This window comes from Micromys minutus, assembly GCF_963924665.1.
Source record: "Micromys minutus genome assembly, chromosome: 32".
In the NCBI taxonomy this organism is placed as follows: Eukaryota; Metazoa; Chordata; class Mammalia; order Rodentia; family Muridae; genus Micromys; species Micromys minutus.
The window spans coordinates 12,092,274-12,117,576 of record NC_137967.1 but is presented as its reverse complement, the minus strand read 5'-3'; the positions used below and the strand labels follow the sequence as shown (position 1 = coordinate 12,117,576).

The 25,303-nt window shown below is 49.1% G+C and overlaps 1 protein-coding gene across 1 annotated transcript in view; it reads left to right on the top strand.

The window, feature by feature from the left end:
- The window catches only part of PEPD (peptidase D), a 131,059-nt gene that overhangs the window by 57,182 nt on the left and 48,574 nt on the right, over positions 1-25,303 (top strand). Inside the window, exon 9 of the mRNA XM_080909157.1 lies at positions 653-699. Coding sequence (XP_080765283.1) covers positions 653-699 — 47 coding nt within the window. The remainder of the gene's footprint in view (positions 1-652; positions 700-25,303) is intronic.

The window sequence follows — 25,303 nt, the reverse complement described above, 5'->3', positions numbered from 1 at the left end:
TCGTTGAGCCGCTTTCTTTTCTTTCTTCTTGTTTTTAAAGACAATATCTCAGAATGGCCTTGAGCTCACTGTGTGGCCCAAACTGTCTCCTCTACATCCCAAGTTCCAGTATATGGAGTACTTTACCAAGTCTGCCTATCACCCATTTTCCAAAGACGGCTCCACATGCGAATAAGGAGGCCAGTATTTTAAACGCCTGGGATAGCCTGCCTGCTCAGGGACCATCCTGGCTTAGTGTTACAGATGGCCCCATAGTCAAAGGACCATGTAATCTCTTGTTCTGGCTAATTTCTCTGTTTATGAAAATTAGGTACAAGTAGGTAAATGAATAAGACCCTTTCTTAATAGTCAGGATTCGCCAAACATCTTGGTCAAGTCTTTTGCCTTTAGGTTTCTGGCCACCCGCAAAATAAAGCATGGCATTTATCGGCTCCCAAACAAAGGTGCCCCACAGTGATCCACATAAACTTTGTGGGTCTTGGAGCCGGTACGAAGGTCCAGTTTGTCACGTTCCTGCACAACTGTGCACAGATCACCCCTTCCTCCTTTTTCCTTTAAAGGGGAGTGTTTGGAAAAGTGTTGTACATTATTTATAAGGCTGTTTTACTTATCTGCTTAATACAAATGTCTTTGCTTAATGCCCGTCCTCTAGGTAATGAAGGCCGTAAAAGTGGGGATGAAGGAGTACGAGATGGAGAGGTAAGCTGTGTGTCTTGGAGTAAAGATTAAAATGTAAAAATCCCAGCAATTTATGCCCCCCAAGCGAATAACAGATGGGGGGCCGGAGCAGAGCATGCGATTAAGTGGGGGTTATCCGCGGCCTTGGGATCCTAGGCAGCGATTACAGGTCCCTCTGGTGGCGGCCACCTCCCTGGCTCCTGGCAGAATGTTTGATGGTAATAGGGCCTTGATAAGTCTCCAGGCTGGTTGAGTGGCCCATTATTCCACTCCTGGACTTTGTTTCTGCAGTTTGTGGGGGAGACTTTGCCCAATAGCTGCTATAGCGCCTCCAAAAGCCACTCGTAAAGCAGCTTGCCATCTTTATGGGTAAACACCACCACTATGTCTGCCGTGCTCGGGCCACTGGGTTGAGAGATGGTTAAGTGGTTCGTAAAGCTCCCTGGAGAGCCCCATCCACCTCCAGCTCCAATTAGGCTTGCCACTCGCACATCGGGCATGCCCAGGTGCTTCCTGGGGACACCTAGCTTTGCTCTAGACCCAGATCAGATCCCCCACCCCGTCCTGGGCCTCCCATCGGTGACCACACAGTGACCTGGAGGTATACTTATCACCATTCCCATCCCAGGTTCCCTTTCCTACCTGGATTTGTATGTGCTTGACAACTGTTTCCCATGCTGACCGCCCCAAGCCCCTCTGGTGGTCATCAGGCCTGCCCTGTCCCAGGGGGAGCTGATTCTTTTCTGCTGCATCTTCCAAGGGCTCCTCTACTTGGGAGGCTGGGTCCACAGTGTGGTGATGTGACTAGAGTTGGGCCTTTGAGATGGGGCCTATTGAGAGGCCCTTGTGTCACTGGGAGTCCTGTACTCAAAGGTAGTTCTTGAGAAAGGATTGTCGTAAGAAGAGCCAATCAACCTGTCCACACCCAGATCTCTGGCTTCTTAAGTGGCCAAACCACTGAACTTTGAACTTCCAAAACTAGAAGCTATGCAAACCTTTTTTTCTTATAAAACAGCCCGTCTTGGGCTTTTTGTTATAGCAGCAGAGAAAGGACTATTGTGCTGTCCCAACCCTCACGGCATCAGTGTTAAAGAGCAGGACTGAAGGCACTCAGGTGGGGCCAGCAATGGCTAACATGACACGTGCGTTCACTGTGCGCTGGGAAATGGAGGCCTTTCCCGAGAGTTTAACCTTAGAAAGGTGAGCTGAGTGTGCGGAGTCCTCTTCTCACCCTGAAGGACACAGAATTGTTCAAATGGCTTTCCTCAGCTGCTAGGCTGTCCCAGGAGGGGGGCATGTTACAACTGTCTATCAAAGCTGAGGGAGCCTCTGTCTCACCAAGGACACTGGGGAAGGGCGTGCACAGCTTCTGTGATTGCAGTTTGTTCAGCATCCCTCCTCCCCTCTCAGGGATCTGAGGTGAGAAGGGAGCTATCTGCCTAGCCCAGGGTGGAAGGCAGAGCAGTGAGCCCCTCCCACTGGCGCTGGCCCAGAAACCTGTTCCCAACCGAGTTGACTCACAGTGACCCATAACAGATGCCTCGAATAAAAATAACCAAGAAATCGGAGCAAGAATAGCATATCTCAGCATGGGGCCCCTACAACCTCTGCCCGTCAGTCAGCTATGCCCTGTGCTGGGGCGGGGGGTGGGGGGCGCTCTGGAAGGGACCCTGAGACACTCTTCCCTCAGCCCTGACCCTGCTGCTGCCCAGCAAGGAATTGCCTTGGTCTAATGGCGGGGTTTTGTTTCTCAGAAACATAAAGGAGTTCTATAGCGTAACCCAAGGTCCTTCATGCATTGTTATTCAGTTTTGTGCTTGTGTTTTGGTTTGCTGGCGTATGTGAGCAGCCCAGACACCATGTCATTTCCCATGTAAATATTTCAGGAGCTGTCTCAGTCAGTGAGACGTTTCCCTTTCTATAACTACCCTGCCATTATCCCGTCTAACCATACAAATAAACAATACAAACAGCTTTCTGTGCCTGAGCATCCTGCATCCTGGATTCAGCCACCTGCCAACTGTGGCACCAACTTTCTTTTGAGTCAGTAACTGAACGGGCGCAGGCCTTTCCTTGTCATTTTCCTGCAGGCTACACAATGTAACCACTGTGGCCATGGTGTTGGGCCTTCTAAGTTCCCTCCAGTTGGTTTGAAATGTTAGGGGAGGAGGTGTGGCGTGGGTGTCTGGGAAGGCTGCTTGGTATCTACAGGGTCCTTAGAGTCACTCCCCTCCTTCTGCCGAAGACTGGCTGTGACTTCCCGTATTTAGTTAGCTGGTTTAGTGTGTGTGAGGGGCACACACATGCCTGAGCATGCCTATGGAGGTCGGAAGATTCTCTCTTCTGACTTTGGAGTCCAAAGGATCAAACTCAGGTTGTCAGGGTTGGAAGCAAGTGCTTTTACCTGCTGAGTCATCGGGTCCACCCTCTCTTATGTTTGTGCATGTGCGTGTGTGTAGTTTATATGTACCACGTGCACTCAGGGGCATGAGGAGGACAACAGATCCCTGGAACAGGACTCCACCTGATGTGGGTGCTGGGAACCAAATCTGAGTCCTCTGGAAGACCACGAAGTGCTTTTGACCCCTGAGCCCACCCTCCAGTGCCCTGACTATAATTTCTTAGTATTATCCTTTGCCTTGGTCCACATTGATGTAAAACTATCTTTTCTTTTTGGATCCCCCATTCCTTAAACCAAGATTCAAACAGAGGCTGTGAAATACGAGAGGCTCCTGGGGGGAGCTTGGTGACTGGACCTCTGGGTTACGGACACAGCCGTCGGAAGCTTCACCAGCATGCTGGCAGGTGTCTGGCTAGGTATACAGAGGGTGCCAGGTGCAAAGATGTGGCATGATGACCAGATGGTTTTCTCGTGTATTCCATCCACCTGTGGCCCATAATAGAAGTAGATGGCTAGATTCTAGAGCAGTGATTCTCAACCTGTGAGTCTCAACCCCTTTGGGGTTGCATATCAGATCTCCCACATATCAGATATTTACATTAGAGTTCATAACAGCACGATTACAGTTATGAAGTAGCAACGAAATAATGTTATGGCTTGGGGGTCACCACATGAGGAACTGTATTAAAAGGTTGCAGCATTAAGGAGGGTAAGAGTCACTGCTGTAGAGGGAAATAGTATCTGTCTGTGGGCCTCAGCCAGTGGGGGTACCTGGTCATTGGGTCCTTGAGAACTTAGCATAAAGGGGCTGGTAAGAATTGGCGCAGGGGAGAGTGGAAGAGGTGGTAACAGGAATGAGATACAAAGTCTGCTCCTGCATGTAGCAGAAAGGCAGTTGTCCGTGGATGCCACCTCATCTAAAAATGCCTCTGCCTAGGTTTCAAGTGGGTGCTCCCCTGCCCCTTAGACATCTGTGGCCATGAACTGGGTTGACTCTTAGTCCCAGCTCCCTTTCCACAGGCAGGCCTGTCTGTCACTGCCTGGGCCACTTTCTGACACCGTTGCAGTCTGTGTCCATGAGAACCTGGAGATGTTTCAGGAATTGTCTTATCTTCCTATTCAGCGCTGGTATCAGGAAATGTATTTGGGATGAATGGATGGATGGATGGATGGATGGATGGATAGATGGATGATGGATGGATGGGTGCATGATGGGATGGATGGATGGATGATGGATGGATGGGTGGATGGATGGATGATGGATGGATGGATGATGAATGGATGGATGGATGGATGATGGATGGATGGATGATGGATGGATGGATGATGGATGGACGGACAGACGGATGGAAGAGAGAAAAAAGGGATTTGAGCTATTTCTAACATCCTTCATGCCACCGGAGACTTGAGGATTAGTCTCAGTTTGAAATCAGCCTTCTAAAGCAGGTGTTGTTGGAAACCCAGGGAACGTGGCCCTTTTAGTACAGACTGGAAGGCTGGACAGGTAGATCAGGGCAGCCCAAGTGTGCTTTGGGCTGTGGACTCATGGGGGCAAAAGGAAGAGAGCTTCCTTTCCATGTGTGCTGATGGTTCTCTGCACCAATGGCAAGCAGCCTTCAGACCTGCACACCACAGAGCAGGGCAGGGGTGGGGCAGGAAGACTCTCAGCCTGGAGTGGAAGCTGGGGTGGAAGTCGGGCAGCACCAGATAAACAGCTTTACCCACTCGGATGCCAGCTAGAGACCTCAGCCTAAGCTCTGCTCCCCCCCCTTTTTAATTATCAGAGATTTATTATACAATCTTGAGGGCATATTAAAAAAAAGGGTAAGCTAGCTGATGTCGTTTATGGAGACACTGCCTTCTCTTCTGTGCTGCGCCTGCCAGCAAGGAAATGAAAATCATTTTCCAAAATCGAGGTGTAGTAAATTGTGTTAAACCAATAAGACGTTAATGTTTGGACAAATCGGGCTCGCCCAGCATCTGACTCCAGGCCCAATCAGGCGGTCCGTTTTACCACCTCATATTATTTAATGTTGGTGGCGTAACTGGCTTGTAGCTGGCTGGCATGGGGCTGGCAGCTGAATCAATTACCTGCAAACACTAATTTAGAGCATGCTCAATTGGCTGTGTAAGCAGGTCCCGGTTCACATTTACTACAAGGAGATTAATAACTTGATGCCGTTGACAGCCTGGGACCTTAATGGGGATTGCTGTCTCCCCTGCTCCCATCTGTGAAGGGGCGATTTGGGGCTCTCTCATGGCAGCTTGTGGGGGTAGGTACTGTGAGGAGCTTGTAAGACAGGTTCTGTGGGTATGACCATGCCCCCATGCCTTGCCCCCCACCCCTTTCTCCCCAGTGAAGAAATAAATCTCTCTTCACAGTTTCAACCCTGCCCGGAAACCCTCCACTAGGACTGGGTTTGTCTGGGTTTCTGTCACAGGCAGTTGCCCACAGTGGTAGCCTCCTGTTTTCTTTTAGGCCAGTGGTAATGAAGAACTTGCCCAGCTGTGCATTTTTTTAAATTAAAGGTCTCACTGCTTTTTCCTGAGCTTCGGACAAATGGAATGAGTCATGTCTGTTGTCTTCAGGGTGCCTATTATGTCCAGACTTGGGGAGGTGTGGTAGGGACACAGCCTGAGGGACTTCGTCTCTTTATTACATGCACGTCACACCTATACACACTATGCACTGATGCCTACTACACACATCCCCACACCCCCATGCTCCTATATACACCTCACATACATGTCTTCTGTATGCCCACCGTGTTGCATACTGTGCACACATCACACTCCACACACACTAGCACACTCACACCACACATCTCATAGATACACATAAACCTCTAGTAATCCCCTAAACTCACCCCAACTTGGATACTCCACCCCAGTCTCCAGGTGCTGGGGCAGTGGTGAAGCTTCCCTTGTTCTACTGTCTCCGGTTGCAAAACCCTAGTTACTTTACACAGGCCAGGTTCTTTTTGTCTTTAACGGATTAGAAACTTTAGCTCCAGTAAGGATGGAGGGAGGCTGGGGAAGGAGGGAGGCAGAGCCCCACGTTGCTTCTCCTGGAGGTCAGAGCTGCAGGGGAGCAGGCAGCCTGCAGCACATGGGCTCTGGGGCTCCTGACTACACCCCTCACTCTGGGCAGGCAAGCACCAGCTGCTCTGGCAAATCGGCTTTAGCTGATTCCAGATCTCTGGAGTCATGATTCTCCGACTTTTCTCTTCCCTTCCTCATCTTCCTCCTCCTCTCCCGTCTCTTTTCTCTTCCTCCTTCTCTTTCCCTTTCTCTTCCTCTTCCCTTTCCTTCTTTCCCTCCTCCTTTTCTCCCCCTTTCCCTCTTCCTCCTCATCAGTACTTCATCTTCCTCCTATTCTTTTCTTGTGTAGATGAAACGCAGGACTGAGCACAAAGGCAAAACCACTACCACCGAGCCATAACCTCAAAGTCTGACATGAAATTCAAGAGCTTTTTTTGCTTGCCTCCCAAGTGCTGGTTTTAGACAAGATCCTCGACTCCTTGTTCACCTGTCCCTCTAGGCACACTGTCATCTCTGAAGAATGACCTCTGTACCCACACTGCCCTCCTCTTGTTCTGTGGCTTGCCCAGATGCATGAGATAAGACCCAGCCTTGTAAGTCCATAGCAAGGGTTGGAACTCCTCATGAGTCATTCAACAAGATTGATGGTGATGGTGATGGCTGTCACTCAGAGGTCTTTTTTCTTCCTGGAAGATTCTGGAGATGCCCAGTTTCCAGCTAAGGATCATTCTGACCTGATCTGGCTTCAGCCTGGGCATGGATGAACATCTATGAGGCTGTCCCTAATTTACTGTCTGCCCCCTTGTAAAGGATACTTGCATTTTGTAGAGAAGGAGGTATTGGGGACAAATATGGAGTAAAGACTGTCAGACCTGGGCACCAGGTTAGAGATGATTAATGACCCTTCTCAGTGAGCCTGATTATATTGCCCATAGCGGTGCCAGTACGTTCCATATCAGACACAGCTGCATTCAGCCAGTTGAAGGGTGAGAGCTGTATGTAGTACAGCTCATTCAAAAGGGATGGTAGCCCACGAGAGCCTACATCTGGGTTTTGGAAAAACGCTTTATGGCTTTGGTGGCCTGATGCTGGTTTCTTGCCAGTACTTCCTTGGTAACCCACCATGACAGAGGTCAGCAACACCCCCACCTTCACCCTGAACGCACTCATGAGCGTGCAAGCATGTGCTCTCTGTAAATATTTAGTCAAGTGATGAACTGGGCTGGGCTGTAGAGACAACACCATATAAAGAACCCCAGGAGGGACCCAATGGGTGCTTCTGTGGATCTACACTGTTTCAACACTAAGGGGGTTCTGTTTATTTCAGATAATAGATTATGTTTATCATAAGTTTAAGGAAGCTGCCTTCCTGGCTTGCTTGGAGATTGTATCAGGAAAGGATGTGGAATGTTATCAGCTGGCTTTCAAGCTTCTTTCTTGGCTGAGGGGAGAGAGAGAGAGAGAGAGAGAGAGAGAGAGAGAGAGAGAGAGAGTGTGTTTTTTAATGTCTTGAACATTTTTATCTATTAATGAGTGTCTGTGTGTGAATGTATGCCTTGTCTGTGGGGTGTCCCCAGGGAGCCAGAGGAGAAGAACATCAGTCCCCTGGAGCTGAAGTTAGAGATGGCTGTGAATCTCCTGAGTCGGGGACTGGGAACCAAACTTCTTCTGCAAGAGCAGGAAGCGCCCTTAAGTAAGGTTTTAGATGAGAGAGTTGGAAGCATCGTAGAGAGTTGTGGGCACTCTGCAACATCTTCACCTTTGCTGGGGAAGGTTTGGTCCCTCGGGAGCAGCGCCGATAGCTGGTTACTGTTAGCTAGTCTGCTCCGGTTTCTCAGCCTTCACCCAGGGTCTTCTCCGGGCTGAGGAGACCCTGTGGACTCTAGTTGTTCTGTGTCCCGGAGCTCTCCTGAGCTGTGGCAGTCCCTTGGCCTGCCCTTGTGTGTGATGACCTTGACAGTTGTAACGAACCAGGCTTAGGTGATGGGAAGGGTGTCTCCCCATGTCAGCTCCTCGGGCTTACACTGGGGCTGTGTGATACTTGGAGGAAGTACAGCACCGTTGGCATCAGAGACCGTAGCTGTCACTTGATGCATGTGACATGCCTGTTAGTGTGGACCCGGTCGTTTGCCTTGCTCGGTTTCTCCTGTGAGGTGACTTCCACCCTTCCCTCTCCACTAGCTCACTCTGTGGGAGGGCACTGTGCAGAGCCTGCACACTGGGGGGGGGGGGGTGAGCTCCACCTCCTCGAGGGAGACCCGATTGCCTTACTCGTGAAGTGGCTGTTTATTCAGTGTTTTATACTCATTTCTGTTTAGACTCTTGGATGCTTAGTTTAGATTTTGGATTGCAATCTGGGCCCGGGCCGTTCATCTCAGTGCTCCCGTTGTTCTAGCTTTGAGAGCGGAAGGCTCTTTCATTTGGCTCTCGTGTCTCTTTGATAAACACCTGTCGTTTTGCCTTCCGAGCACTCCCTTGGCTTTCTCTCTGATTGCAAGACGCTCCAGGCTCATCTCGTCTATTTTTTGTTCAAGCCCTTGAGGGAGACATTTCTCTAAGGCATGCTAGTTGCTGTTTCTGGAGAACCATGTCATTAACCAGGGCTGGGGGCCAGACATATGGATCAGCCTGTAAGAGCACTCGGTACTCTTGCAGAAGACCTGGGTTTGGTTCCCAGCACCCACATGGGGGCTCGTAGTGTAATTCCAGTTCCAGGGGATTCAATACTGTCTTCTGGTGTCTTTGATTACCTTACACCTGTGGTATACATATGCTTACATATAAGTAATGACTATATTTTTAAAGAAAAAAAACCAAGGGCTGGAGAGATGGCTCAGAGGTTAAGAGCACTAACTGTTCTTCCAGAGGTCCTGAGTTCAACTCCCAGCAACCACATGGTGACTCACAACCATCTGTAATGGGATCCGATGCTCTCTTCTGGTGTCTTTGAAGACAGCAATGTACCCATATACATGAAATGAATGAATGAATGGATGAATAAAAAGAAAACAACCAAGGTTTAGTAATAAGCGTACCTCAGGTGATTGACAGCAGACTTCTGCCACAGAGCCAGAATAGCATCCAGTATACACCCTATTCTGTTGTGTATATCACTGTGTTAAACAAGCTGAAATTGTGTGTGTCTGTGTCTGTGTGTGTCTGTGGGGAGTTGGAAGGTTGTCTTGTAGTTTTGTGGTTAGAGTTCCTAGAGATGAGTGTCTTGGGTTTGGGTCCCATCTCTGCCACTCAACCAGTTGTGTGATATTAGGCAGGTTGGTAACATTGTACCTCCAATTCCTTATCTGAGATCTTTGCTAATAACCCTTCATATCCTGGTTGGGTGGATTCAGTGAGTGTAGATATTGGTACAGTGACTTACTATCCACCATTATGGGGTTGGCTTATTAGCATTCTCCATTCACATTTTATATAGTCTCAGAACAGAAGATTTAGCTCCAAACGTCTTTTCCCCCCTGCTTAGCCACATTTAAGGTCATAGTATAGTTTAGGGCAAACACATCCCCCATCCCCAATTTTCTTGGGGGAATAATATAGAAAGCCCAAAAGGCTGGCATCCTGTGATGCTGTCAGACCCCATCTTGCAGGTGGACTTCCTACAGAGCTGAGTCACTGCAGGCTGTCACTCACTTGGAGCATCAGTAGGGTAGCTTCTAGAAAAGGTTTCCCTTTTACCTAGGACTTTCCGCTACCCATTTCATGCTTCCCCGTTTGTAAAGTCTCTCCTTCATATCCACAGGTATATTTCCTTTCACCTCCCTGCCACACATCCATGTTCTTCCTCTATTGATCAGTTTGTAACAGTTGGCTCTGCTTTATTGATCTCTCCGTACAATCAATCCGTTCCTAAATTTCTGGGTCTGTTATTTATTTGACTCATGGATTTCCAATTCCATCCTTAACTCCTTTCTCTTCTCCTCTCTTCTCTTCTCTTCTCCTCTCCTCTCCTCTCCTCTCCTCTCCTCTCCTCTCCTCTCCCCCCCTCTCCTCTCCTCTCCTCTCCTCTCCTCTCCTCTCCTTTCCCCTCTTCTCTTCTCGATGCTTCTTTTGAATATCCATGTTTAAACCTATTTGAATGAATCTTAACTCTCTTCTCAGATAATAAATTGATTTGGGCTAATTTGTTACTGAGCATCCTTGGTAATAATTTAGTAAGTTTTGATTGATTTGTTTTTTGACCCGAAAAATGAACTAATTTGTTCCAGATTGGTGTGTTTGGATTTTTATTGGTTAATTCTGTTTTATTAGTCACTGGGTTAGTCACCGTTTGTAATAAGATGTGGCTTATTTTATAGTATTTTTGTCCGTGTCCTATTGAGTACTAAACTTGTTTAGTTTTTAATTTAGAGTGAGTATTTCAGTGCACACCCATGGGGTTCCGTTCTCATTCCTTCTCCTTCCTGTTCTCTCCTTACATTTGCTCTCAGTCGGAGAGACGGAGAGACGCACTTATGGACACCCCTCATGGGTGGCAGGGTTTGTTACATCCTTTCCTGGAGAGTCCTTTGAGGAATACAGGTTGCTGGCTGTTATGTGTCAATGGTCATAGTCCACCATTTCCAATGTTACAAGAAATCCCTTTTAACTATTTGATCGGAATCCTGAAGTTAAGTTGTATCTGGTTTTGTTAGTGGTGCTCTGTTTTCTTTGTGTTATGTTTTTTCCTGTCTCTGTTCTCTTGCTTTTTGCTTGTTTTGTTGTTGTTGTTTTTGTTTCTTTGTTTGTTTTGATGTTGTTGATGATGATGTTGTTTTGCTTTCTTTTTGTCTCTTTGAGTCAAGATCTTGCTATATATCCCTAGTTGGCTTCCCTGCCTCTGCCTCCTGAGTGCTGGGAAAAAAGGCAGGTGTCACTACATCTGGGATTTTGTTTTCATATTTGTGTGTGTGTGTGTGTGTGTGTGTGTGTATGTGTGATTTTGGCTTGTGTGGAAGTGTACCGCATGCATGCAGTGCCTGTGGAGAGCAGAAGAGGGCGTCATATCTTCAGGAACTAGAGTTTAGCTAGTTGTAAGCTGCCCTTTTGGTGCTGGAAACTGAACCCAGGTCCTCTGCGAGGGCAGCGAGTGTTTTTAACTGCTAAGTAACCACTCCAGCCCCATGTTCCCTTGCTTGTTTATTATTTGTTATTTATCTTATGGTGCTGGGGATAGATCCCAAGAGCCTTGCACACAGAGGACAACAACTCTGTACTACTGAGCCACGCCTCTGCCAGACCTTTTTTATTTTATTTTATTTCTGAATACTCTTCTCATCGTCCTGCAACTCACTGTAAATGCTAGTCGGCCAGCAAGCCCCGGGTCCCCCTGGCTCCTCCTCCCCAGCTCTAGGCTCATAGGCACAGAAAATGCCATGTCTGGGTGTTTTTGTTTGTTTAATGTATATGGCTTCTGAGAATTGGACTCAGGCCCTCATGCTTGGAAGGCAGGCACTTTGCTGGCTGAGCTATGTCCCTGCCTCGTCTTCTGTTACTTCTAAATTGGAGTTTATTCCAAATAGAAGGGTCTTACTTTGTTAGCAGAGCCATTGGCATTGCTGTGGTGGGCTGGGGTGTAGCTCTGTAGTTGAACACTGGCCAAGCTTATGCAAGGCCCTGGCTTTGGAATCTCAGCACTGCAAGAAAACAAACAAACAAAAAAACCCCAGAAACTTTCTTACCTAGCACATTTTCCAGGGGAGGCGGCATGCCTGTTCTCTTCCCTGCAGTTCCTGGATGCTTTCTGGTTTCTGTTTTAACTTTATAGCTTTGATTTTTTTTCCCCCTGCTGCTTTGAGCAGTTAAAGTGTCCTTTGTGTTCTTTCAGATGCATCCCGCTTTCACGGTGGAGTCACCTGTAAATTAAGAAACAGATGACTTGCATTTCTCTGATGTCTGTCTGTGTTAAAATTAAGTTCACATCTCTGTCTCAGTTAAAGACTCGGAAACGGAGCATCTACTTGCCTTTTAATCCCTTCTCCTTTGACCTCCTAGTTGTGTGGTTTTTGTGATGGGTTTATATAACTTTTATTTCCTTGAATTGTTTTCCATGTGGACATTGTTTTTATAGTAATTTAAACTTGTGTTGCTAAAATTCTTTCCCTGGAAGAAACAAACTCTACCCTTCCTCCTAAGGTCCTAGTTTCAGAGTAAGGTACTAGTCCACCAGAGTTCTCTCTGGAGAACCAAGGAATTTCTTAGGCTGAAGTGGTAATGCCACTATGGAGAGAAACTTGTCAAAGAACTGTTCATCAGGTTACTGAGGCAGCTCGCCGATTCCTCGCGCTTGGGCCGATTGGCAGAATGACGTCAACTGATACAGACTCATATGGAGTTTTGCTAAGTCAGAGTCACGTGCCAAGGCAAGACCCATGGAGGACATGTGATGTTGGGAGGGAGTATACCTAAGACCCAACGGATTGTGAGAGAGGCTTGCTTGTGGGGCTAGCTGTACAACGGTCTTACATCTTCGCTGATGTGTGCATTGTTGAGAGAGGCATGGCAGAGAACTTCTCCTGGCATCCCTGCTGGTCTCAATCTCCTGACTCGTGCTGATTCAGCTGATACCTGGCTGTTCCTATTAGGTTGTGCCACCCCTGCTGCCATTCCAACAGTACTGAACTAGATTACTGGGATATCTGTGAAGTGTTTGCAAAGGGATTGAGCCCCATCTTGGGCACCACCTGTAGAGAAAAGTTACTAGGATATGGGGAAAGTGGACCTGTTAAGCAATAGTTCTTTGGAGGCAAGCTCTATCTTCTTCTTCTCCTCCTCCTCCTCCTCCTCCTCCTCCTCCTCCTCCTCCTCCTCCTCCTCCTCCTCCTCCTCCTCCTCCTCCTCCTCCTCCTCCTCCTCCTCCTCCTCCCTTCTTCTTCTTCTTCAAGATATATTTATTTATTACATATAAGCACACTGTAGCTGTCTTCAGACACACCAGAAGAGAGCATCAGATCTCATTTCAAATGGTTGAGTCACCATGTGGTTGGTGGGAATTGAACTCGGGACCTCTGGAAGAACAGTCAGTGCTCTTAACCACTGAACTATCTCTCCAGCCTGAGCTCAATCTTCTTAGGCAGCAGTTCAGTCTCGTAGCAAACACCAAATACAACTCAGCAGCTGTAGACCAGTCCTCCAGGCAGGCAGACACCAAACACAAACCAGCAGCTATAGTTCAGTTCTAAAGAAACCACAGGCTCTCCCCCAGCCTAAGGTGAGGCCATAGAATCAGCAAACTGCCACAGGAACTTCACGAGCAGTTCTTTGGCATTTCCACTTCATGAGGCTTACAAGCAATGGCTGGGGATTGCAGGTAGGAGTGTGGGTGACACCAGAAGGTATGTACCTGGCATAATGTCCTCCCCATGGCTGCATGCATGGAGAACCCTTCTCTAGCTCTTCCCAGTCTGTATACTTCTGAACCCTCCCCAAGGCCACGTATGATTAGAGCAGAAGTAGATGTGCTGGTCAGCAGGAGTGGTTGGACATTCTGGTGAGGGTCTTCTCAACAGCCTGAGGCTATCTTAGTAAAAATGTGTCTCACATGTGGGAGAATTTTTTTTGTGATTGCTGATGGCATAAATGGGTTCTGAGTCTCTGTTGCCCGCCCCCCCCCCCCAAACTGAGATCTTTGACAAGTTACATTCTTGCTATTTTCCAGAAAATTTTTAGTCTTCCTGCCTAGACTGCTGCCCTGGGGTTCTTCTGAGAGATGGCATTTCCCATGGCACTGTGGTGGTACTGTTCGGAAGGAGGATTCCTGGGGAGTCTAGGGTAAATCTGTCCATCTGCAAGACACTGGGAAACCAAGTTTAGAGAGGCTGTTTGAGTCTGTGCCTGAGCAGGCCTCTGGTTAAGCTTCCAGTTTTTCAGCGGGTGGCACTTCACATCTTAGATAGCAATATTCAGAATGGTGGGTCTGACTTCAGCCCATCAACACTGGCCAGAGGAGTCACACAGGAGCAAATGAGGTGAGGAGGGGCACCCTGCTGACTAACGTGTGTAACAGGCTTATGGAGTCGAGGCTGTTGCCTGAAAGGATGGTTCTACCTACAACACCCTGGGCTGATAGTCCTACCCAAGTGGCCGTACCACACGACACATCATTACTATCCTTATACCTCTGGCCACTCCCCAGCAGTAAGCCTTTAACCCCTCAGGGGGTCTTGTGATCTGAGACCTGTGATGGAATGGTTTATCATGCCACTCTGGACAAGACCTCCAACCCCCATCTCTATGGCTTCCATTCATGCTAAAGTAATACAGTGTTATTAAAAGTAATATGGTGTGGCAGAAGCCATCAGTCCTGGGGCTGTCCCCGTGAGCCCCTATGATGCCTGTCTTTGCCTCTGGTGCATCTTTGAAATCCCTGCTCTCACAGACTAAGACTACTGCTTTCTCTTGTTTATATAAAATCCTGACTCTGCCTTATTCTGAGCCGAATAATAATGACCACGACCCAGAAACATGGACTGAGGTTTCATCAGAAGTTACATGAACTTTTATAGTCACCAAACAAAAGAAAGTTGTGTATCGACACACTGCCATTTACGTTGGTTAAGGACAGTGTTGCTATCGATGTCCTTGGATCCTGGAGTTGCTTCCAGGCCATGGTGGAAGTTTGTGGAGGACCACGGTTGTCCTTTTATGGAAGAAGCCAGGAGGCAGAGCCCACTGGAAACAAGGATAGGGTATCTGTAAAGAGTCCCTTCCTCCAGCCAGCTCCCACCTCCTCCTCACAGCCCAGCTATGAATTCTCTAGTGACAACGTTAATACCCTGGTATCAGCAGGGCCTGCTGGGAGCAGAGCCCATTACAATTGAGCTTTGGGGAAGATTTTTTTTTTTTTTTTTTTTTTTTTTCCCACAACAGCCATTTTGGCTCTGGCTCCATCCATCCAAGCTGACTGAGAGCTGTCAGGTGGGCTCAGGATGCCTTCTGGAAGTGCTCAGGTACAGAAGAGAGGAGGTGGAAATTTAAGTTGTGAGCAGACTGTGGGAGGTGAACCCCCAAAGAACTATGGAGTGGGGTGTGAGCTACCTGTGTACCCCCTTTCCTCAGACATCTTCACCAGCTGGGGTTGGCGATGCCTGCCTTTTCTTTAGGACAGCTGTAAAGGTAGTTTGGCTCCTGTGGGCCAACCTCTGAGGAAGGGTGATTACCTAGGGGCCCTCACACCGTGTTTGCACCCTTCTGCTTAGCCACACCCCTGCTTCTCCTGCTAAGCCACACCACTGCTCCTCTGTTTACTTTATTGTTTGTTTGTCTGTTTTCCGGGACAAGATTTCTCTACTTAGCCTGGCTGACCTAGAGCTCGCTCTGTAGACCAGGCCTCTGCCTCCTGGGGTCTCACTAAGCTGTCCAGACCACTCTTGATCTTATTCCATAGCTCAGGCAGGCCTTGAATGTGCTGCCTTCCTCCCGCCCCTGCCTCTGCCTCCTCAGTAACTGGAGTGATAGGCCTTTACCACCATGACAACTCCGAGAGGAATTTTTTATCAATGCAAAGACAGAGTTTATATTCTGGTAGCCTCTGGGATCTCCTCAGTAGACATCCTCAGTGCGGTCCATACAATTTTTTATAATAATTTTTAGGGTGGCTTTTTTTTATTGTAATTATATTATGTCATTTCAGCCAGTCATGGTGGCAAATACCTTTAATCCCAGCACTCAGCAGTGGTGACAGTATCCATAAGGTGCAGGACATGGCCTTCCCCAACCCTTCCCTCTGCCACCCTCCAATCCTTTCCCAAGCCCTCCCCAAGCCCCTTTCCCATCTTTCATCCCCCATCCCTTCCAGCGCCCCCATGCTGACTTTCTATCACACTAAGAATGTTGATTCTCTCCTAGGTAAAAAAAAAGATTTCTCAGTCCAATGTCTCTATCAAGAAGGGGGTGGGGGGGAAAGGGAGTCTAAAGGATCACATATTTTTAAAAAGAAAAGGGTAGTGCTGTGGGTGAAAAATAAGGCTTCCTGTTTTATGCCTGAATGCCTGGTGGACTCTGCTCCTGCCAGGACCCCCTGGGTCTCTGAGTGAGCCCTGCTCTCACCCCAGGAGCCCCCACCTTCCTAACACACTCCCAGAGGAGTTCCCTGGTAGATCAGAAGGGTGTGGAGATCCCAAGCCCTTCTCAGAGCGACTTAGTCCTCCCTCTTTGGTACCCGTGGGGGGTCTGAAGAGGATTGTCCCAGAGGAGAGGGGGTATCAGTTTGTCTCCTGGCAGAGGCAGGCAGTTATGATTAGCCGCCAGCTTCCTTGCCGGTTTTAGAGAATTCTCATCCAGACCCTGTACACGCCAGTGCAAAACGACGTTCCCTGTGGGAGCAATTATTCTGGGCTGGGAGTTTTTTCCCTCCCAGCTCTGGATTCTGTGGATGTCATGATGGGTTTAACCCTGGAACTTTAAAAGGCATTTCCATGCCTGCCAGTAGACACATCTGCTCCTGAACCCTGGAGTTAGTTTCTGTGGCACACAGGGTAGGGCGGGAAAAAGGGTTCCTCCTGGAGAGACTCCATCCAGTTCCTGGGGCCGTGGAGCCTCCCCAGGCCATGCTAGACTCTGCCCTGCCCACAGGTCAGGCTGTGTTTGGCTTCGCTCAGTAAAGGGGCATAGACAGTGAATGTTATGAGTCCTCTGGGTTCTTACAGCATCTGTCCAAGAACTTGCCATAGTTGTGGGACCTAGACTCCCACGGCTACCTTAGAGCAGTAGATGAAGACTGTCCACAGCAGTCAGTCCGAGTGCCAGACCACCTCCCCTGCTTAGACACCGCTGCTGTGCCTGCAGCTGCCACACAGGGAGTGACTCCTCACTCACTAGAAAGTCTGAAGAGGCTCTGACACCCGAGGGAACCAGCTGCTGATGGCGTGGATGGTACCCACTGTTGTTCAGAAGCCTCCAGCCAAGGGACTGTACTATCAGAATCCTGTCCAGCCTGCAGGATAATCTATTTGTCAGGAATCCTGGGTTGTAGCAACTTTAGGAGCCTGGTAGGGATTTGGGTACAGGAAAGGGCCTGTAGTGGTTTTGTGCTGCTTGTAGACCTAGCCAGCTACCTTCACATGAATTCTAAAGTCTTCAACAATCTGGTTCTGTGGAAAGGAGTCATGACCTCACCTAGCATCCCTACCTAATCTTCATACACACACACACATACACACACACACACACACACACACACACACACACACACACAAACTAACTTATACACCATATACATATTCACTCATATTCACACTGACACATACACATACTGAGGCACACTTATATAGACACGCTCACACACTCACTCACACATTTATACACACTCCCACACAATACACACTCCCACTCATATCCACTTATACACACACTACTCACACACACACACACACACACACTACTCTCACACACACACGATCTCACACACACTTACACTCTCACACATGCCTCTTGGCACTTCTTCTACAGACTCGGGGTGTCCATAACAACACTGGAATAGCATTCTGTCTGGTCCTTTATGCGGGGCCAGCCTTCTGTGTCTGCACCTGGGTTAGAGCGGTTCCCATGTCACTCGGCCTTCAACAGCAGCACTGTGGCTGCTCAGGGCCTTCTCTGGACCATCCTATCTAGGAGCAAGAGTGTGTGGTACTCCCAGTATGGAGCTCCTGGAGCTGCTTGGTGTCTTCATGTCCTGCCCCCTGGCATGGCAGGTGCCTGGGTGGCTGAACCTGTCGACGCTTCATTTGTGCTGCATTATTTTCTACAGGTTCACCAAGCAAGCGTAGTTCCGATCTAGACAGCTGATGACAGTGGAGAAAGATTCCTCTGAAAGCTCCTCCCATCGGTGGAGAAAGCCCGACTAGGACTGTGAAGGGAAGAGGGGGAAGCCTGCCTGCAGAGCCTCACCCCGGGATGGGACAGGACAGGACCAGCAGCTGAGCATGCCCTGTGGTGGGCTGAGGGCTAGTTCTCTAGGCAGAAGGGTGGCTAGCAGCAGGGCTGGAGATAAGGTTCCTTTCGGGTACAGTCTGCAAACAGGGCGCCTCCTCCCTGCCTCTAACCACAGTGAGTTGGCATATGCTCTGAGACTGTCCGTGACATTGTGCAGGAGGCAGCAGGGGCCTGGCCTGGCTTGGCCACACAAGCTGCACAAGCCTCATCAGTCTGCACATGAAAACACTGCAGAGAGCACGTGGCCACGGCCAGAGTGGCAGCGGCGGCACGCTAGCCCGCGCTGGCCTCCCTTATGCTGGCTTATGCAGGAGCAGCTTTCGCGGCCTCTATATTTCTAGCAGCAGCCAGAGTCTTTGAATCATTTATCTCGGCAGCTCGTCTTAAAGCCAGAGAACGGTGGAAATTCATCTGGGTCCTGAGAAAAGCGCCTGGAAGAAAAAAGTGTCTGGTGGCTGCCGTGATGGGTGGCGTGCCTGGAGATAGTGCTGGTGGCTGGGAGATCAAACAGCTGAGGAATGGTTTTGTAGGAAGAACCTGGGGAATTCTAAGTAGATAATGAGGAGTGACTGTCTCTTGATTCATGGTGAGGCTTGGCAATCAATCTCAAATGCTTTGAAGAGGAAAGGCGTGAATCCAGCAGGCTCGAAATCTGGTTGCGACTAGTCTTCCTTGCAGGGTGGAGTGGTCAGAATCCCCGCTGGTGACCAGCAGTTCCTCTCCTCTCTCCTGACATCCAGGTTTCTCCTCCTCACTATGTCAGGGACTGGCCTGGAGGACAGGGCTCCTTTGTCATTTTTCTGACTCCTGCTAAGTAAGGCATTAACTTTGATCCAGGTAGATTTCCAGTGAGCATGATTCAGGTTCCTGTGGTTTGTGGCCGCAGCCTACCTGATGTATCTGGGGATCCTTCTGTCACCCCTCTGGCTTAGAGGTACAGTCATCAGTCAACTCAGAGTTTAATAACAAAATACCACAGACTGGGAGATTTAACAACAGAAATTTATCTCTCATTACTTTGGAAGCTGGCAATCCAGACTCAAAAGTATCAAGCCATGCCTGGTTTTTTATTGTGGTCCTGAACCCTGAACTCAGTGCCTCGTGTTTACAAAAGCAAGCACTCTTACCCACTGATGTATCTCTGCAGCCCCGTGTCTGCACTTCTATAAAGCCCTGTCTTCAAATACAGTCAGATTCTGGGATGCCCCATGTGTGAATCAAGGGAGATCTCTAGTCAAGTGTTCGGTAGTGCCTCTGCCGCCTGCAGCAAACTGCACTGGACCTTGGTCACTGCTCCACACTGCTGGCTCAGCACCAGCTACCTTCTAAGAGATGTACTTTTTAAAAAAACTATGTGTATACACGTATGCATGTGGAATTACAGGAGGATAAGGCTGCTGGAAGCTAAACTCAGGTCCTCAGCAAAAACAGTAGGCATTCTTAACCACTGAGCCATCTCTGCAGCCCTAGGTATCATCTGCTTTCTCCAAGGCTGGCCTCTGGGGCTGGGTACACAGATGACATCCAGAAGGATGACCTAGGGAGAGTGATTTAGTCACTGTTCTGTTGCTGTGAAGAGACACCACGACCAAGGCAACCCTTATAAAAGAAAGCATTTAATTGGGCTGGCTTACAGTTTCAGAGGTTTAGTCCATTATCATGACAGGGAGCGTGGCTCCGGAACAGTAGCTGAGAACTACATCTTGATCTGTAGGGGAAGGGGACAGCAGGGGTCATGGGGGAGAGAAAGACCCTTTGCATGATGTGGCTTTTGTCTCCCTTCCAGTGATGCACTTCTTCCCACAAGGCCACACCTCTTGATTCTTCTCCAACAGTGCCACTCCCTGATGGCTAAACATTCTAATATATGAACCTGTGGGATCCTTTCTCTTTCAAACCATCACACAGAAGGGAGATGTGCACAGTGACAAGCATCCTTATCTGAGGCATTGAGCTGGCTCTGCAGTGCCACGTGATGGGAAGGTGAGCAGAAAAGGGAGTGAGTGAGGCTTTGTGGGGAGGGGAGGCATGGGCAGCAGAGCCGCTTCTCAGTTCCACTCACGGCAAAGTGAGCTGGACTACAGTCCGTCTGCTGGGCTGGGGCTCTGGACAGCCAGTAGATGGAGGGAGGACAGTGAGGAGGCTGGTGAGTGTGTCTGGGCAAGCTGAGCACTCCCTCAGACGTAGCTGGGGTGCTGGCGTGAGAAAAAAAAAGGGAGAATGGTAGTGAGTCCCAGCTGCCAAATCCAAGTGGTGGCCTTGGCTGGTGAGCATGTCCCCCACTGGGACAGCTGACACAGAAAGTCCTGGGTGCCTTGCCGTGTTTGACTTGTTCCCCTGCCTCCTGTGAAAATCAGAGGCACTGCCTTCCCACTATACTTTTATGAGCCTCACGAATGTGGACACACACACACACACACACACACACACACACACACACACAAGGTGAGGGTGCATATGCCCATGAAACATATTCTGTGTCTGCCTTGCTCTCGAGTCAAACCATGCTGCTTGCAGCCCATTTATTAGCCTTGCAAACATGTATTGATCACCTCCTGTGTACTATTCCGAAGTCCAGGGATATCGTCATGGAGAAAGGGTCTTGCCCAGCAGAGCACAGGTGCACTGGCTGCTTTTTCCATCTATATGACAGGCAGAAGCCACTTAAGGGAGGAAAGGTTTATTTTGGCGCACAGTTTAGATGTGGCAAAGATGCATATGTGGCTGCTTCGTATTGTGATAACTGGGAAGCGAAGAGCTTGGGCAGGAAGCAGAAATCACCCCCAGTGGTCTGCATCAGTCCACTAGATACCTTGTTCCAAAGGTCCCAGAACTTCTCCAAACAGTGCCACTGGCTGGGGACCCGTGTTCAAATACTTGAACCCAATGGGGGACATTTAAGACCCTAATACAACAGTTCTTGGGACTTGCAGTGTACATTGCTGAAGACCTGTTTACAGGCCAGTCGTGGTCTGGAACACACATGTGTCTGTAATTAAATGAGGGTGTGATCCATCAAATCCTCAAAGCGGCCCTGCGAGCACATTGACCGTTATTAAGCTCCTTTAATGGGTGAGGAACAAAGAAGCCGAGTAATTTGTCCATGTTCATGCCAGGGGCAAATTGGGGAACCAGGATTTGGAGATTGGCTTGTCAGCCCCAGGGCCCACCGAAGGGCCTCTGGTGAGCCTGCCACCCAGTGGGTATCCTGTAAGCACTCCTGTGAGGAGGAGTGAGGTTGCACTGGGGGGATGTCGGGTGGATTAATGAGACCCACAGCTCCTCACCAGGCACCAGGGCAGGAGCAGAGATGGCTGCTCAGGGCAGCATCAGATCTGGGTTATGGTCACCTGGGTCTGTGTACCCTCCAGCAGCCATGCTTCCTGGGGATGTGGTTGTCACAGCCCAATGGTTATCGAGGAATCAGGTCTACGGTGCCAGATAAAGGGCACGCTGTTGGTGTTGCAATGAGGCATTGTGCTAGTTGATCCCTCTGGGCTAGGCAGAGGCCGCACCAGAAAGACGTTAAATGACTGCATGTGTTTCCACAGAGACCATCTCAGGAAGTCTCTGGGCTGATGTCATTGGGCTTCCCAGAAGCTGCAGAAACCACGGAGTTCATTTGTCCTTCAAGATCAGGAGGTGGGGGAGTCTGTCTGTCTGAGACAGGGTCATGCTATGTAGTCACATAGTCCGGGCTAACCTCTGACTCCCAAGTACCGGGTTTATGAGTGACTGCCATGCTTGCCCACACCAGGAGTCAAGGATTGTTTCCACTGACCCTAGGTGACCCCAAATTGGCCAGGAATTACGTCTAAGGCTGTCTGTTTCAGAAAGTTTTTGTCTCAGAGCCAAGAAAGCCGACAGGTGCCCACCACACAGTGTCTATTCTTGCTGGGCTTCTCATCTGGTTCCTACTGCTTGGCATGGCGCATCCCTAGACTGCCTGTGCTGGTTTGTTAGGTCACAAGTACTTACTGCATAGTGACAAGTGTCAAGCCCTCTTCTGGGCGCTGGGGAGGCCAAAACTGAAGTCAGGGAAGGTAATGAGGGGAATATTGGGAGTCGTTCGCCACTAGTTTTAAGAGGGCGGTTGCCTTAGCGTCCTGTCCCTGGAACACTCTTGAGATGACCAGCCTATAAAGAGGAAGGTTATTTTAGTTCACAGATGTACTATTTCTAGTCCGCAATCTAGCAGTTACATTGCTTTGGGCCTATGACAAGGCAACTCATGGTAGGAACATATGGTAGAACAAACATGTCCACCCTGTGGCTAGAAAGCAACAGAAAAGGGACAGGTGTCTCACTGTCCCCATTAAGGCCATGTGCCCAGTGACTTGAAGACCTCCAGCCAGGCCTACCTCTAAGGTTTCATCACCAAAGGGATCAAGCCCTTTACTTATGGACCTCAAGTGGTGCGAAAGGCCTTCTGTAGGGATGTCAGTCCAGTGAGACCTGAAGTGGGTAAGAGGCTCCGGGCTCTCCAAACAGAAAGGGGGGTTAAGTATAGGAGACGGGGCCCGGGACACAGGTCACCAAGCAGAAAAAAAGACTTGGTGAGAGGGCTCATGGCCGGAGCAGGCAGCAAGGGGCCAAGGCAAAAGCAGGGAGTTTGTGGAGAGGCCCAGAACCAAAATGGCGGATGAGGAACTTCGAGTGAGTAAGCAGTCCTACCCCTTTGTCCCAAGGTCTCAAAGACACACCAAAGTAGGATTTTGCCCTTAGCAGACATCCAAAGCTCACACAGCATAGATGATCACTCTCCCTTAGCCTTCTAGAGACAGCTCTCTTCTGTAGTCATCCCCAAAATTATACTCTAGCACTTCCCAGAGGCTCAAGGCATGTGAAGATGTGCAAAGTTGTGTACAGATGGTTGGGAGGGACTGCTGGGTAGTCGATGCTCCAGTGACCTCCCACACTTCTCGGGAGGACTGCCGTAGTTCACAGGCTCAGTCTGGGTGGACTTTCCCAAGTAAGCACAGCTGATCTCATGAAGATGTCAGCAGTTTGGCTCCAAGCACCTTGTGACAGCTGTTGGGGGGAGAGGAGAAGGTCAGGGTGAGGAGCAACTGCAAGTGAGTGAAGAAAGAAGGGACCCACCACCTCCCTGATGAGGCAGCAAAGGAGAGACCTGGAGTGCCTATGGTGGAAAGGCTTATTTCCAGACCATGGTACCCCCCATGCCACACCACATGGGATTTCACTGAGAAGGAGCACATGGCTGTGCTTGAGGGGAAGACAATGGTGAATTTGTATTTCAGAACAGTTTTTTGGGGCCAGTGAGTGGTTTAGCAGATAAAGGTACCTGCCACCAAGCCTGATTACTCCAGTTCAGTCCCCACATGGCAGAGAACTGACTCCCATAAGGTGTCCTCTGACCTCCACACGTGTGCTACAGTAGATACATGCACAAGCACACACACACACAAACAAACACACACACACACACTCAAAATAAACAAAGTTATTCTTTTAAAAAGGCATTTCTTGGAACTAATGTTTGCCATTCAAAGCAGGGGGTTTATGAGAGGCTCGCAGGTAGCAGCACCTCCAAGGTTGTGACTTTACTTCATCGCAAGACCCTTCACAAGGTAGAGATAGTCTGGCAAGTACCGGTTATGGGATCCACGGTCACTTGTGGAACTGTATGTATGGACTTGGTTGTACTGGGGTTTTTCTTAGCTGTATGTACTGGGAGAAGACTTGTATGTACACATGGTACAGGTATCCTTGGAAGCCAGAACAAGGCATGGAATGTCCCTAGAGCTGGAATTACAGGCGGTTGTGAGCTGCCCAGTGCTCATGCTGGGAACTGAGTTCAGACCTTCCATCTGAGCAGTGTTAGCCAGCAAGCCGTCTCTCCTAGCCCTGTGGTGGGCCTATGGCTTGGTCCTTCTTACTGAGAAGATTTCCTTCCCAACAAGCTAAGACAGGGCTGGGCATAGTAGTGCATTTCTGTTGCCTCAGTACTCAGAGATAGAGGCAGAAGGGTTAAAAGTTCAAGATCAGCCAGAGATGTGTATCCAGACCTGGTCTCAGAGGATACTGGTCATCAAAGAAGGCCCAGAGAAGGTCTTAGTCTTACCCATCCTGGGGCATCAGGCAAGGAAGGACACTTAGACCTTTCTTCCCTGGTGTTCCCACAAAGTCAGGGCATGGACCTAGTAGAGGAAGCAGCTCGCTCACCGTGTTGGCCTGTGGCTGAGTAGATTTGTAGACAGGTGAGCTTTCTTCTGCTGAATGAGTACAATGTGATCCCTGTGAGAGTTGGGCCATAGAGGGCAGAGGGTATCTTCACTCATGCCCAGCACAGTAGACATGCCCTCCAAGAGCCTTAATTAGTTCTTGACATACCCCAAGTCTTGTCCATGTACGTTGGTGACATCCTTCAGGCTTCTGTGTGGGCATTGGGTCAGCCGCAAGGATTTGGGGGTAATCTTCAGCTGTTAAGGGGTCACCCACTGCTGCCAGGCCTCCTTTCTCATCCACCCTTGTTACTTCACCGCACTGTTCTCCTGCCATTCCCTTCTGCCCTCTCCTTGGCACTACTACTGGGCCTTGGCTATTTCTAAGAACAGTAGGAACCAGATCCTCATGTTTCACCAGAGGTGTGGAAGGCAGGCCACCTGATGAGAAATGGTGACATTCGGTGAGAAAACAGACCCCAGAGCACGTGTGCCGTATGACTACGTCTCCCTCCCGAGAAGCCTCCCATTCACCTGTAGTGGGCAGCTCAGCTAGGTTTATGCCAACGGGATCCTCACTCAGCAGTTAAGAAAGATATTTGTCATTTTGCTATAAAACATCAAACCCGCCGTGACCTAAACGATTATGACAGCAGAGGGTTCAACTACAGTCTAAAATTTCAGCTTTATTTATGATGCTTGGAGGTCTGGTGCCTACAGTGTCCCCTTAATCCAGTCTACATCCGGAGTGCTGTCTCCTGGGCTTGCCCATGTGTCTCCCAGGGCTGTTAATAACCGCTCCTCCAGGCGCCCTGTTTGCCGACGGAAAATCCATCTGAGGTTTTACATGTCACGTGCTGTTAAAAATTGACATCTCTTTATTGATGTCACCAGTTCCTGCCAAATACTCAGGGACAAATAAAAGTGGCTGGACTCAGAGACAAGCAGAAAACCATTTGTTCATGAAATTGCCAGCCAATTGATGTTGGCAGTTAAACAAGCCATCATTTAAAAGAATCTTGAAAGGAAAAAGTTGACAGTTTTGAGACAAGATTGTTCACGGGTCTGTGCC